Source organism: Drosophila albomicans, chromosome 2R (assembly GCF_009650485.2).
Source record: "Drosophila albomicans strain 15112-1751.03 chromosome 2R, ASM965048v2, whole genome shotgun sequence".
Lineage (NCBI taxonomy): Eukaryota > Metazoa > Arthropoda > Insecta > Diptera > Drosophilidae > Drosophila > Drosophila albomicans.
In genome coordinates, this window is record NC_047631.2 from 16,583,767 (window position 1) to 16,599,630 (window position 15,864).

The 15,864-nt window shown below is 39.4% G+C and overlaps 3 protein-coding genes across 8 annotated transcripts in view; 2 read left to right on the forward strand and 1 right to left on the reverse strand.

Moving 5' to 3' along the window:
* The window catches only part of LOC117575839 (retinol dehydrogenase 13), a 46,760-nt gene that overhangs the window by 12,834 nt on the left and 18,062 nt on the right, over window positions 1-15,864 (forward strand). The gene's annotated exons all lie outside the window — the stretch shown is intronic.
* The window catches only part of LOC117575836 (patj homolog), a 28,925-nt gene that overhangs the window by 9,672 nt on the left and 3,389 nt on the right, over window positions 1-15,864 (forward strand). The window lies entirely within an intron of this gene.
* On the reverse strand, window positions 4,729-5,754 carry LOC117575842 (farnesol dehydrogenase-like). Its single transcript, XM_034260252.2, has 2 exons — window positions 5,130-5,754; window positions 4,729-5,016 (listed from the first exon to the last, which is right to left on the reverse strand). Exons 1-2 carry the CDS (start codon window positions 5,697-5,699, stop codon window positions 4,837-4,839), a joined length of 750 nt encoding a protein of 249 aa, XP_034116143.1. The 5' UTR covers window positions 5,700-5,754; the 3' UTR covers window positions 4,729-4,836.

Genomic DNA, 15,864 nt, shown 5'->3' on the forward strand with positions numbered 1-15,864 from the left:
GGTTCATGCGAGTCCGAACTTTATACAGTGGTAATCAAGCGGAATGCTCCAAACGAGCAGCATTATTATTCAAATATACCCAAAATTCCATATTAAACATTTACTTTCAAAATTGTTTTACATATTCAAATAGCATTTCTAACTTTCCTACTTAATTTAATTACTATTAAATTTAAAGTTTAGTACTTCGCTCCACTTAAATTTCCACAACAAAACAACAAACTACCCATTAATTGCTAAGAGAATCTAATTTCTTATAGCGGTAGACCACAACCTTTGCAACCGAAAAAAAAACTCTTAAAGTTTTTCGTCTGGAATTTGTATCTCATTTCTCATTTTTTCAACTCAGCTAAAGAGCTCATTTCTTTTGACTCTTAAATGCAAACAATTCTGTATTTTTTGAACATTAATACAACTCTTTAAATTTAAATCAATTTAAGAATTTATTGCGTGTTGGCAACGCGTGGAAATTTTTCCTGTTACCTATAAATATTTTTGTATATATTAAATGTGTGTACATTGTTTAATTACAAAACGAAAAATCATAATTAAAACACACAATATGCCAAATATTGCAGATTTAGCATTTTTTGTGTTTAGCCTTTATTATAATTTAATTCATCACTTCGCAAAAAACACACACGCGCTTTTTAGTATCGTAATTTGTTTTTAATTATGCTTTTTTTGGACTACTTTGACTACGACTACTTAACATTTTAATAAATTCGATTAAATTAACTATTATAATTGCAGTTTAATTAATGGTCAATTTTGTAAAACAAAATGTAGTTTTACTTTGCAAAAGAGTTAGTCAAAAGAACATCTATACTAAAAGTCAATGAAAAGTGCCGTGATTGCATTTTATTGGAATTACGTCCATAAAAATGGAAAAGCGGGTTTATCGTCTCTTCGATGTGCATAATACGTCAAATTGCAATTGATGTGGTCAAAGTCAAAATTGTTGGCAGTTGTAGACAGCGCCTGACGTTGATGTTGTTGAGCTTGACGTCGTCGCTTTTAATAACATTTTAATTAACTAAACAACCGACGACAGCCCAGTGCAAATCCGTATCGAAAATGTTTACAGTTTACACACAGTGTTGCCTTTTGTCTTTTTGCCATTTGCCGTTTACGTTTTGCCTTTTGCATTTTGCCGAGAGGGACAAATGAAGCAAAATGTGCGTGCGTTGCATTTTAATTCAAATGCAATTTGATGTCAAATTAATGTAAACAATGGCATAATTGACTGGCAGCCACTGAGAGAGGAAGGGAGGGAGGGCAAGGAAGAAAAGCAGCAGGAGGTCATATGATTACATAAATGCTTTTGCCACTAATAATAATGAAAACACAGTCCTGCACAGTCCTCGCTCTCTTGGCGCATAGACATATGTAAACGCAAATCCCATAATATAAATACAAAATACAAATGACCAAACAACATAATTTGCAAGCTTAATATCGGTGTGATTAATGCATTTTGCTTTCAGCATTGTGCATTGCCGTGATTTCCCTCTGCAATTTTGTGCATTCTACTCTCCATTGGTCGCCGGTATTTTGTATCCTCTGAGAATTGAAATGATAATTTGGTTTTTGGTCTTTAGCGATTTGTTTTGTTTGTTGTTCTGCCAAAGCGTTTAATTATTTATGCCCCAAAATTTATAGCTAGTATAAATTAAAGTGTCGGATTTAATGCACATAACCGAACCGAGCTTTGCTTGCTTTCTTCTTATCATCATCATGCTCTGTTGCTGATTACAAATGTAAGAAAAATAATTGCAAGTCGGGCAAAAACTCATTAAAAGGCATAGAGTGCATGGATGGAGCAAACACATCTCTAGTCGCTTTCTTAGACTCATTGCTATTCACACAAGCACTCACACTCTGGCTCACATGCATTCATGCACTTGCCGGGATTCATATGTGTATGCAAATCTATCAACGTCTTTGTGTCTTCGAGGCTTTCGCTTGCCTCTGCAACGCTCAGAATACAAAACATTTATTTAATGCAACAATTGTGTGGCAAGTGCAGCTGCTACATGCAACGACCATGTGTGTCTGTGTGTGGCTAGAAAAATGTAACGAAATGAAGAAACAACAGTTCACAACGAGCTGCTTAAAGAAGCAAGTCCACAACAACTTTTTGCAACTTTACAACAAGGAATGACAACAACAACAACAACAGCAGCATCAAGAAGAAGAACGCGAGCAGAACAATAAATAACAAGTTGCCTTTATCCTGGCATATCGACATTCTTCTCTTCGTCTTCCCCCTCGTACTCTGCTGCATTGCAAAGTGCTTCGAAAATGAGCTTGCTATCTGCCCTACTTCCTCTCCCTCCCTCTTCAACTCCCCCCTTCAAGACTCGCCTACTGTGTTTAATTGAATGCTGATAAAGAGCACAATTTTTGGTGCTTGATATTTTTTCGGCAGTCCTTGAGTGAAGTGCATGAATTTTCATCATCATCAGCATTATTGAGTGCTTGACTTGATTTTTATCTGCGCGGCTGTGCTTTAGCCCCCCCAAGACGACCTGACATGTCCGCTTATTAAGATCGTTAAGACTGTGATTACTTATGAGCCCAAAACTGAACGGCGGAGGCCAGGCCAACGAAGCGCTTTAAAAATACATAAAAAATGAGGAGCTGACGCACAGATGCCACCATCAAGTAGCTCTGACGCACTCTCGAAGCTACAAGTTAACTAGCTACCCTTTTCCTGTTGCTCCTCCCTACTGCTTACTCATCCCTTTGGGTTGTCGTTAAGCTTGTTGGTCGCGCTGCTTGACGAATTATAAATATTTGAGGACTTAAGTTTGTCGACAACTGATTTACTTAATTCGCTTTAATTATAAACTATATAACATTGCGCTGTGTGCTTCGTGCTCCGTGCTGCAGTTGTCGCGTTGTCTTGGCTATAAATATGGTAAATAAAATGTCAGAGTCGGTGGATTGTCAGCTTTTCTGGCATTGCTTTTATTGATTTTCTCTGCGTTTGCTGCTCGACAGTGAAAAACGGAGCAAAAAAAAACAAAGGAGAAACATATGTGTTCATATTTAATTATACTCATTCCACAATTCGTGACGTTGTGTGGTATGTGTGTGTGTGTGTGAGTGTGTGTGTCAGTGTGTGAGTGTATCCAAGTAATAATCATAAAGTCGAGCAGTTCCACTGTGAGCTTGTTAATGTTTTATGGTCACTTTGAGTGCGTGTTTATACGTCTGATGCTTTTCTGGTAGAGCAAAATGTCAACTCCTTCAACATCTTAAACCAAACTCCATTTAATTTTATCTTCATTTAATCTTAAGCCACACACACACATACGTATATACACATTATGCGGCTTATGAAGGTCCAGCTGACTGTTTTACTTTTGCGAGTTATGGATATGTTAAAGTTAATGTGTTATTTGATTTTATCGCTTTGTCACTTCCTGGCAATTACTCATGCAGAGTTATTTATAACAATCACTTAATCGCTTTTGCCCCCAATAAACTCACGCAATGACTTAACCAAATACTACATAATGAATATTTATTGCAATTTTTCATACTCGATAAATTCAAACGAAATTTTCCCATGGAAAATACTGTGCACAGTATTTACCTTCAAAGTGAAATAGTTAAAACCGTATTTGTACGGCAAATGCGAGCAATTTTATTCAAATTGGGGGATTTGGAAAGCAAAGCAAAGCCCAGCACTATTAATTGGTTGCCTTTGCGTAATGGAAATTGAAGCTGCAAGTGCCTGTAACTGGGTAACCAGTTAATTGCAGGCCAAATCCTTGGCCGTTTTTGTTGCCAATTTTGTGTTGTTTGCCCTGCATGCTCTGGCAAAATGTTTTCCGGCCCTGCAGTGCCTAGATAGGTTGTGCACACACCCCCTTACACACACACACACACACATTCACACCCACGCTCACTTACTAATTTGACGCCAACGCGCACGCATTGGAAGCTCATTGTGTATGCAAGGATTACCGCACCAATGCATAGTACATAGCTGGCCCCCTTTCACCCCTCTACTCAATTGCTGCTCCACTCGGCTGCCTTAGTTTAAAGTGAGCGCAGTGTCAATAGAAAAGCAAAACTGATGGAACAGCAGCTGCTATCGACTGCCATCTAAAGGCAGCTAGTAAATTGCAATGGGATTTGAATTTACAGAATATGCAGAAAAAATACAGAAAGTGCGCTCAAGTGTTGACTGCAAGAGACCTGTTCACTTTGATATCACATACTCGAAATAAAACTTTAGAATTCACAATGATTAAAATATTTTGCAGTCAGCGATTTTTATACTACTTTAAAATTATCGCAAGTAAACAAAAGTAAAAAGATGCAAGAGACCTATTTACTTTTATACTGACTGTTAAAATATTATATTATATTAAGTAATATGTTATACTTAGTATTCGCCGTATTAAACTCTTTCGCTGTCAATCTAAATTATACATATATCTTCACCAAATATCGCAAATAAAATTTAATGAAAATTAATAATTAATATATATGCAAATGCAATTTTTTATAATTTACTAAAATTGTATATGTATAAATTCTGCATAATCATGTTGATGATAAAGTTGAAATCAGCATTAATAGACTAATACTGACCTTATTTTGTCACAGGCCGATTTGTTGTTATTGATGTTGATTTCAACTTTGTATTTTTGCCTTACTTGTCCAACACAATAGTCACTCCTTATGAAAACTTAGTGAATTAAATTCCAATTTTAGGATAAATGGTACCTTTTTAATCAAAATAGTAATGATTATAAATTAAACTGGCAAACGTAACATACAAGCATAAATTCGGCCAAAGAACTTTCGAGATTGCTTTTAATCTTTCTCCCCAATGGGCTTAATAGTCAGCTCGTGAATCTGCACATTTGGCGGTGTTGAAATGCAATATGTGATGGCATCGGCCACATCCTCGGAACGCAGCATTGGAAACTCCAAGCCAGCTGGAATCTTTGTCTTATCAATAATTTCCGTATCAACAGCGCCAGGACTAACACTCTGTAAAAAAAAGAAGAGAATTGATTTAGATTTCGGATTTCGCATAATTGTGAAATTAAATGTTTTGAATTGTGCACAATTGTGAAATTCAATTATTGTGAAATTCAACTCACAGTGATCTTAATGTGTGTTCCCTTGGCCAGGAATTCTTGCCGCAACACCTCAGTCAAGGCAGTGATGGCATGCTTGGAAGGCGCATACATATTCAGACTCATGCCCACATTGGGCACCCGATGACCGAGGATACTGTTCACGATGACAATGTGACCGTCGTTAATCTTGCGACGTTCCATCGATTGGAACGCCTCTCGCGTGCACCAAGACACGCCCAGCACATTGATATCAAGTGTGGAACGCAGATCGCTGCTATTTCCCTGGTCGAGGACGTTGATGTATGCCAGCTTGCCAGCATTGTTGACCAACACATCGGCACCACCGAGTGTCTGATCCACCCAAGCAAAGGTGTCGATCACTTGCTTCTCATCGCTCACATCACACTTACGGGCATGGAAGCGAGCTGCCTGATCCGCTGGCAGTTCAGACTTGAGTTCCTGCAGACGATCCTCACGACGTGCCAGTCCCACAACAACCATGCCTTTAGCAACCAAATCCTTGCAGACGGCAGCACCAATTCCAGAACTGGAACCCGTCACGACAGCCACACGATTTAACCAACGATTCATTCTGATGAAATTAGTATTGTTTTAACTCTGTCACACTCAAACAGTTAATGTACTAAGCATTACTGAAGGTTGCGACGCTGCTTTTATACTTGCCGGCAAAAAGCTCAAATGTTTGTCGGATCGCTACAAACTGTAGAGTCATGCTGATAGCTCTGTTTGTTATGCTCTCTGTTTACGTTTTATCAGCGATCGTAGCCATTGAGTGGCTAGCTTTGAAAGCTTTTTTCATAAAAATGCTAGCAGGGCATTCTCCATCGATGACATGATCATGCAAAACTGAGCGAAAGCTTTTGCTGAGAATAACTTGCGCTCTCCCATGGAAGCGAGAGTCATGATGCTTATATGTCTTTTGTACTACATACTATCATACAGTTGCGAATTTAAAAAGAGCATCACTATGTTATTAGAACAAATATTTCAAAAACATTGTTTTTGCATTTCATTTAGTTATTTCTTATTGGAATAAAAGTTAATATTGCAAAGTGTTGTGATTTATCGAAATGTGTACAAAACAAATAGACCTTTTTCACTTTTGCGAACTGGTCTAAAGCTAAATGCAAAAAATTGTATAACAGCAGAAGGGCTTTGGGGCGGAGATCAAGCATCATTGCTGCTAGTAGTTGTAGTCGTATTTGTTGAATTTTACTTATGGCACCCACTGTGCCTGCTCGATGTCACATTTATTGTTCGTAATGTTATTTGTTGTCACTGTTGTTGTTGTTTCTCGTTTGTTGTCGTTGTTGCTGGTTGCTTGTTTGCTATCAGCGCGAAAATACATGCATGTATATTGAATGAAGATGTATGCGTTTGCAAATATGAGACTACTACTCTCAATGTATGTGTGTGTTTGTGTGTGTTCCTGTGGTACTCGTGTATTTATATGCATACATTAAGCATACGCCACAGCAAGTTCGATCAAAGCGAGCGCTCGCGTACAACCACTTGAGAATCGCACCCCTTTTGCACCTCGCTCCAAACCTTATCCCGACTGCCGCTGCCGCTGTCGCTGCTACTGCTGCTGCTCATCCCTTGGCATACAAGTATTTATATGCAATTCTACTTCATCTTTTATGTATATACGTTGTCGTCACAGGCTTTCATATCCTTTCGAGTGCGCATATACTTATTTATTTGATGTCAGCCTGCCGTTTGCATATGTAAGTCGCTGTAATGATATTTGTTTGTTTGTTAGTTTGCGTGTGCGTTGAAAGCATTGAAATGCTGTTTGCCAAACACACAGCTAACTTCTCACCTCCCCTTTCACTTCCCGCCCTGCATTCATTCACATAACTTGTGCACTTTTCTAATGGCTACGAGTAGGCACAAGCTCAATCCTCAGCCCCAGCCCCTCCAGGCACATGCTCGTACTCTTGCTCGGTCTTTTGCTTGGGCGCATTACAACACGCTTTCAATTCGTGGCACGATTCAATTACCACGTGACTGCCCATAAGGCCGCTTTGAGCTCGCATTTGCATACTTAGGCCCCCCTAAAGGCATTTGTCAGCGCCAACTGCAGTCCCCAAAGCAGGCAAACAACATTTTTAAGTGCACATTTTGAAAGTCAGTTAAGCCAGTGAGCCCATAAAAAAAAAGAAAAAAATGAAACCTGTATGCTCACTACGTATACGCAATAAATTGAATGCTCCTATGCAAGTGCAAGCGAGTGCTTGCCGGGGAACATTTTAAGTGTTATCAGAGAGTGCATTCGACCAATCGAGCTGTGGGGTATTGAAGCAGAAACTAGTTTCGTATTTGAGCTTGATAAATGAAACATTTCTCTGCATTTATCTCTCTAACAAATTTCTGCATCCGAGCGCAAGTGTTCTCAAAAAATTATGGCTTTTTAAATTAAAATAAATGACAACAATTAATACGCAGGAAATTGTTAATGCATATAAATTTAAATATACCTTAAATAGTTTTAATTGCTAAAATTGCTAAGCCTATTTTATTCAGACAACACATAAAGAATGCAATGAAAAATACATTAAAATGATTGCTTAAAATAATTTATCTATATTTTTAATTAAGGATAACATACATACATATATATCTATTTAAAATAAATTATTAGTAGTAGTTGCACAAGAAATTTATAAATTTAAATGTACCATAAAGTAAGCAATAAAAAAATAATAATAATAATTCAAATCATATTTTTATTTGAAATTTATGCAAAGTAATTCTTAATGAATACAAATTTATTTATACCTTGAAAAGTTGAAGTTACTAAGATTGCTTAGCCTATTTTCAACGGGCAACCCTAAAAGTATGCAATGAATGATATCTTAAAATAATTGCTTTGCTAATTTCGAGGCTAATATAATCATAAACATATATCACTCAGCATTTAGATATATTGCCTTGCAAGCATTGCAAGTCAACTTCTATTTGTGCTTAGAGATTTCTGCTGCGAAACAGGATCAGAAGCAGGGGCAGGAACTGGAGCAGTAGCATCGTTTACAAAGCCCCCAGATACATATACTTACCACATGTGAATGCGCATCAGATAAGTTCGGCTTGATTGATGATGATATTGCGCCTACGGTTAGGTGCACAGGGGAACCTCAAGCTCAAACTTAACTCAACTTAGCTCGACTCGACTCGACTCGACTCGCACATTAGCAGTCATGGGACAAAGGGACAGGGGGAAGAGTTGTGTAGTAGGAAATGGGCTTGGTCGCGCCTCGCTTGCCATACACATTATCCTGCTCTTGTGCCTGTCATGCTTAAAACCAGACAAATTCTATTATTTGTTGCCACTCTCATTGTGTGAACGTGTGTGTATGTGTGTACAACACAAAGAGCCAACACACGCGCACACATGCAAACAGACTAGCAGCCAATATGATATGGTTCATATAGCACACTAAATCAGAGCCAAGGATGTGAGTACACAACAGCAACAGTGTGAGGACGAGAACGAGGACGAAGGCAACAAGGAGAGGCGGGGGAGTTGAGGAAAAGTGCAAAATATTTCGGCTTGTTTGTTTGTTTAGCATTTTAAAGGATTTCCATCGCATGATTTGCAAAAACAGTAACAATTCCCATTAACCATGGCCACAACGACACTGTCAACAGTCACTGTTGCCAACTAACTCGGCTAACTGGGCTTTGTTTTCGGTTGCCAGTTGCCTGTGCAAATAAAAGTGCTGAATGGCGGCTTAACAACAATGTTGTAAAGACAATACAACGAATTGTGCTAACGGGTATTATCAAGTCGAGTCGAATTGTTAGTATTATTTTTACTTATTTTGGGTTTGCAAATTGAAATTGATTTTACGCAAATTAATTTCATGTGAGCCGCATTGAATTGCTCTGTTTTGTCAATTGTTGTTGTTGTCGCTATTGTTGTTGTTGTTATCGTTGTTGTTGTTGTTGCTGTTGCCTGTCGCTGTCGCCTGTCGCTTACTGTTTATGTGTGCACGCTCCGTCGAGCATTTGAAAATGGTCCAAAATGCTCAAACTGAGCAGAAACTCAGCTAGCGAGGGAGAGAAGAGAGGGAGAGAGGTAGCAAGAGGGGAGAGAGAAAGAGATGGCTTACATGGCCACATCAGCCCCTCAGACAATGCCAGCTGTTGTGTTTGCACTTCATTTTCATATTTAAGTTCATTTATTATGCGAATTTAATTAATTACAAAGTTAACTTAAACTTAAAGTTGAATACAGTGTTTCAATTTATCGCTGACAATGCCGGAGGGGGGAAGCACTAATGCCAGCAATCAACTCGCACTCGAACTTGTTGTAGTTGTTGCCTTTTGTATGTAGGTCAGAGTTGACTTTGGCGACATTTACCACCCGCCGCAAGCAATTAGAAGATACTTGGCACCACTCATCGCATTGGGCGACAGCAATCAAACACCGACACATCAATTAGTTTTCGCCAGCAAAACTTTCTTCATTCTTACTTTTTTTGTCGCTCTCTCTGTCTGTTTGTCTGATGGACTTATAACATAAATACGTAATGCCAGACATACGCTCAGTTAGAGGCTAAATGATTATGCCGCCAAGCTGAGAGCTGTAATAGACGAAAGCGTTTGCCACGCAACCAATTGGAAAACTCAAGCACAGATGAACTTGCATAATATTATACGTATGTATATATGTATGTGTGTCGAAAGTCGAGAGTCGACTCTGCAGTGTAGCATACTTTTGAGCGCCAAGAGAAGCCAAGAGAATTAAAAACAATTCGGTCGCAATTCGCCTGCCTCTGCTTAAATTATGCAACATGCTTTTAAGAGCTCAAAAAGAAGGCATCGACAACAACAACAAAAATGTTTCCTCAAATTGCAAAATATGCGCCCAACAAACAATAAAAAAACGGCAACAAAAAAATCATATCACTGCAGTCCACAGAGTGTGCTCGACTTTTAAATGCTCTGCACACGGCAATAAACCGGAAACAATACGTAAAAACGAAACTGCTGAATTTAATACGTTTTATTTAAATTTCACAGTACACACAAAATGCACAACTAAGATTGTATCTCCATACAGAAAGCGAGAGAGAGCGAGAGAGTGACAGTGAGTGAGGCCAAAAGCATGAAGTAAACTAAATCTGCATACAAAATTCCATCAAGATTATCTGCATGTTCTTTATAAAGTCAGTCGACTACTCCACACTCAACACCTGCGCACAGCTTTTATTATACCCATTATTCACCCAATTTCAATGGGTACAAGCTGCAAACAAAAAACAACAACAAAACTGTAAACTGTAAAAAATATTCGTTACCCGAAGCCATTGCTGTCATTTTTGGCAAGCCTTTCGTTAGGCTTCGGATAGTACGGTGGACACCGAATTTTTAGCACACCCACATCAACACGTTATTTATGAACTTGCATACATATTGTACATATATCTGAGTTCTGTCCGTTTGTGCGTGTATGTGTGAGTCGACAGGTGTGTGTGTGTGTGTGTTTTGGGCTGTCAATTTTAATGGCTGGCCATGAAATTGAAATGCAAGCAATGAAAAATTCAAGCATTTCAACATGATGGACACGAGTAAGGCTTTAATTTATGGCCAAGTCATTTGTAGCACTGCTCAGACAACACTCAACGCTTAATGCAACAACAAGAACAATAGAATATTATATAGACTACCAACCCAATTTCGACTGTCAGCCAGATTTCGATAAAATAACAAAAGTATCCTCACCTCCTCCTTCTCCTGTTATATGAATTACAACAATTGCGAATAACCAATAACCTTTTCAAGCGTCAAGGCTAATCGAGAAAGACATTCGAAAATGGAAAACCCTTGGAATGTATTTTTGGGCGGCTTTTCGACAGTTTGAATTGTAATCAAAATGCCATTAGGTTTGTACACTTTCTAACTGGCCGTGTTCAACTATGGTTTTTCAGCTATTTTAATACGGCTTGGCATTTAAATTTGTCCCACTTTTAATTATTTAGGTCGTGGGTTGACTGACTACTACCTACTACTGAATACTACTACTACTGTCCCATTAAATGTCAGCAAGAGTGTAAAAGTAACTGCGAGAGACCTTTAATGACCAAAGTGTCCCATTGTTGTTACTGTAATTGGCCCATCAATCCTGTTAGCCAGGATAGGCGTTGCGTTTTATTGACATATTGAGCAAAGTGAGTGACAAGTCTTTTTTGGAGAGCTGCGATGGGGGGTCTAATTGCAATTTAATGACAGTCTAACACATTAGAAGTTGGACTTACTGAGGCCGAAGAAGCTGAAGCCCAGCAGGTGAGCAGACAAATAACCGTTATCAGTATATCCTTTAATGGCCTATAACAAATGCGCCTGAGAACATGAAATTTTTATGTTTGCTTCTGCTGCCAGCAAACTCACACACACTCTCACACACACACACGCAGACAGGAAACTTTAGGTGGTCCGAAGGTGCATTAAGTTGTTAGGGCAACGAAGCCAAATAAGCCTCTTGCATGGGCGTATATTTTGTAAAACTGAAACTCAGCACAAACTATACGAGATAATTGAATAAAAATGGGATTTTATTGAAAGTTTGCAGTTTGTGCGAATAAAGTTCTTTCTCAATATGCAGATAAATAAAATAAAGCGATAAACAACAACAAGAACAGCAACAACAAACAAATTGCCAGTCATGCATATTTATGAAAACCAAAAATATTTCAAGCACAGTCTGTTCAACATTCCTCACTCAAAGCAAAAAACAATATTGTAAAAAGTAAAAAAGGCGGAAATATGGAAAGAACTTTAATTAGATGATGGCGTAAAATAAATTGTTGTAACGTATTTTCGTGTAAGCAATTTGCATAAATTGCGAACATGTTTAACGTAATAACCGAGAATTGATTGTACTAACAACAATAATTCAGAAATTGCGTAATCAATTGGAGGGCAAACAGGTCGTATGCGAAATAAGTATGTTGCGTATACGCCAATTTGTGCCAAATCAGACGGCTTTGCTTTGCACGAAAAAAGAGAAGCTTTTTGATGGCTTAACTCAATTTGCCTTCTTTGATAAGCTGCAAATTCTGTTTACGTGCCACGCCACGTAGCAGATGAAATTGGTTATTGTTGTTGTTGTTGTTGTTGTTGTTGCTCAAAATCAACATAAAAAGGATGCAAATGAAATGTATCTATGTCAATGGCTGCCATTCGTTTTGATAAACTCTATAAAAGTATCCATGGCAAGTTCGAAGTATTTTAAGCCCATTAAAGGCGGACAGTCAGACATTGCCAGAGCAACAGCAGCAGCAGCAAATGGGCCAAAGTAAATCCTTTTGCTACGCTCGACAAACGCTGAAGCCGAAAGCCAAAGCAGGACCAACCAGAGAGCAAAGAAACCAAAGGCAAACGCAAAGAGACGCCTACAAACGACATTTACAGATAAGGTTTAACATTTTCCGGGGGACAGGCGGAGTCCAGCCCAAAAACTGCCTTTTTCCCCATGGCCTTTTAATAAAAGTTGCGGCTGCAATAAAAAAAAAAACAGCAAGAAGAAAACAGAAAACGCAACGCACCAGACGGGGTTCCTATGAATGGAACCTTCTCTCGAAATCTGTTGCTGTTGTTGTTCCTGTTTGTTGTTGTTTGCTAGATGTCCTGGCAGCAGACGTCTCTTATCTGCAGGCGCACATGCGACACATTTGGCTGCCGACGTTTTTTTTTTTTTTTTTTTTTTTGGGGAGCTGCGTTTTGCAAATGGAATTATTACATTTTTATGAGAAATTCGCACGACGCGTGTCGTAAGACAATAAAATCCTGCGACAAGGCCGTCAACGACGTCAGGACATACATATTTCACCATGTCACTAGCTTCCATTCTAGCTATCTATCTACATATATATGTCTATCGACTGAGCCTACAACTCAAGCCTCAGTTTCAGTTCTTTTTTTGGGTTCTTAGGCTTCAGCTTGAGCAAATACGTGCAAATAAATCATTTTATTGCAATACAATTTCTCGACTCCCTTTTTAAGAGACGGAACAGGACGACAATGGCTAACGGATGTTTGCCACTGCCGTCAGTCAGATTCCGAGTCACAGTCGAAGTCGGCGACAGAATTGTGAGCACACACTAAAGCATTTTATGTGGCCATAGGGAGCGTACTACTACTGGAACGACAGACAGTTTCACATTGCTATAATATTAATAAGAGTGGGTCCTGTCAATATATGCGACACGGCGACAGGATAACACGGCGACAGACGGGACTGAAGGGACAGAGCGACAGCCACCGGAAGTTGGCACACAAAGACAACGGGAGCAGTTTCATCGTGCATCGTATTTCATCCAAGGCAATGCTCATTTTTTTTATTATCGCTCAATTCAATCTCGACCATACTCTCTCCCTCCCTCCCCCTCTCTTTCTGACGGCCCTTTGCAATTGGTTTTTGCTTGCGGCGCGCCGGAAACAACAGGCAACACTTTGGACTACGGGCAACGGATGTGTTGCTTTGATGCACGTCGTCGGGTTGTCGGATTGTAGTAGGATTCTTGCTGCCCTTTAATGGGAGCTACAGCTGCTGTGAAAGTGTATGTGTGTGCGTGTCCTCTTAAGGGAGCAGCCTTGGCCTGAGAACGCCAACACCGACAAAACAAAAAAAATAAAACAACAAAAACCTTAAGCCAGATTCGGCGATGCAATTAATACTTTTATGGCGCACGCGCTGCCTTGTGCGGAAATTTAATTTAATTATTAATTCGCAGTGGCCTGCAACTGCGGGCCACGTGGCCAGTCGACTATTATGCTTATTAAACCAAGCGCAAAGCCAATTAACTTTTACTCACATACACACACGCACATACTTATTTATCTGAAGTTAATTTTGTACCTCGCGCTTTTTGCTATTTAAGTTTGGCTCCACTCGCTGCCATTATTTGTTCAGAGGCCAGCTTAATTGCGTTTGAATTGCAAACAAAGAAACGGTGAGAACGAAACTGGCAACTGGTAACTGGCAAGTGGCAGGCAGCAATTGCCATCTTGGCCAAACAAGCTCACTATGAAGCTCGCTGGCTCGCTCGCTGTTGCGGCCAAGATCAAAGTCAACGTGTCGTGTTCTGTCGCCTTGCAGCCAAAAGTTTTGCTGGCCCCATTTCCTGACGCTTGCACCTCACGAAACTTTGTCCTTTATGCCAGCGCACAACGCACCTTGCTTTTGGCCTAACTTGGCCTGCCCTGGCCTGTTCTGGCCCGGCTACTAACCCAGTTCACTCAGTCAGTTCAACTCAGTTCAGTTCACCTGCACCGTTGTGCCTTCTCCTTTCTCGGCTCCCTCACGCTCTGAAATATTCATAATGAAAGTTATTGTTTGCCACTTTGCCACCATGTATGCGTATACTTAAAGGTGTGTGTTGGTGTGTGTGGCACGCCCACAAGTTTGTACATTGCTCAGTGGGCAGCTTTGATTGTTTTGCGGCCAAGTTCTGTTGACAAGTTTTGGCATCGAAAGGCTTGTGTATAGCTTATTTGGAAAATGATGTCAAACTTTGATTGCGCCACAAAATGCCACAACTAATTTCAATTGAAATAAGACATAATTAAATTGATTTAATTTGTCCTGCGCTTAATCAGAAATTTATTGCTGCTTATTCCAAACCCTGTATTAATGATAATACATTTAATCAAATCGCTGTCAACTGCAACTTGATCGGGAATAAATTAAATTGCTCTCCATTGACGTAGAAATATAATCGTCTTTTCGAAGTATAAGCGAAATATTCAGAGCGCTTGTCTTAGGCGACATTTTCCTAGATCAAAATTATTGACCGTATTTTGTTTTATTTGTTTTTCGCCTCTTTGATAAATTGCCTTGTGCATTTGGTTCGCATCAGAGTTTCGCTTGGTTTCGCCATATTTCTCGAGGCTTTACGGCTCGTTTATGGCCCACTTGAATACAACATAAAGTCGGGCTATTAAATATAATTGCCAGCAATTTTTACAATCTACTTAGGAAATCATTTTTAATGTTCTTTCAAATGCCTCTTTCCCCCATCCCTCATTTACCATTCACCACTCTCCATTGTCCTGCGCATGCTAATTGAGGACTGTGAAAAGTGTCACAAATCCAGAAAAAAAAACAGAAACGAACAAAAATGAAAAACGCAAGGTGCGGCCAACAAAACAATAGAGAGTTTGCCTATTTAAATTAAATTTTGAGTGAATCTAATAAAAATGAAAGAGTCTGCGATAAAAACTGCAAAGCAAAGCAAAACAGTCTAAATTGTTTTTGACCACGACACAGTCACAGTGACAGTCGCAGTCGCAGTCACAGTCATCGTATATATAGAATATTATACGAGCATGGGACACACACAACATGGCCAACAAAACTGAGGCAAAACCTCAGCCAGGTGGGCAACACGATCTGGTTTTTGCTTCGCCGGGTGTTTTGGATTTTTTTATGCATTCCCAACATTGTTGCGGCTGACTTTGGTTTAATGTTTCTCCATTTTCATTTTCCTTTTCTTGCTTGCTATTTTTTTCTACTCCCACTGTTTTTTTCTGTGTCATTCCCTGCCTGTTGTTTATGTGGTCAACAACAACTGCAGAATGGCTGAGCAGCAGCAGCAACAGCAACTCGACTATATACATATTTTAATGTCCATTGCTGGCAAGCGATTTCGTCTTGGCCATATTCTAAACCTGGTCAAAAGGGTGACGGCAACGAAGTCGTCTCTGGGAATGACTTCAAGCACGAAGC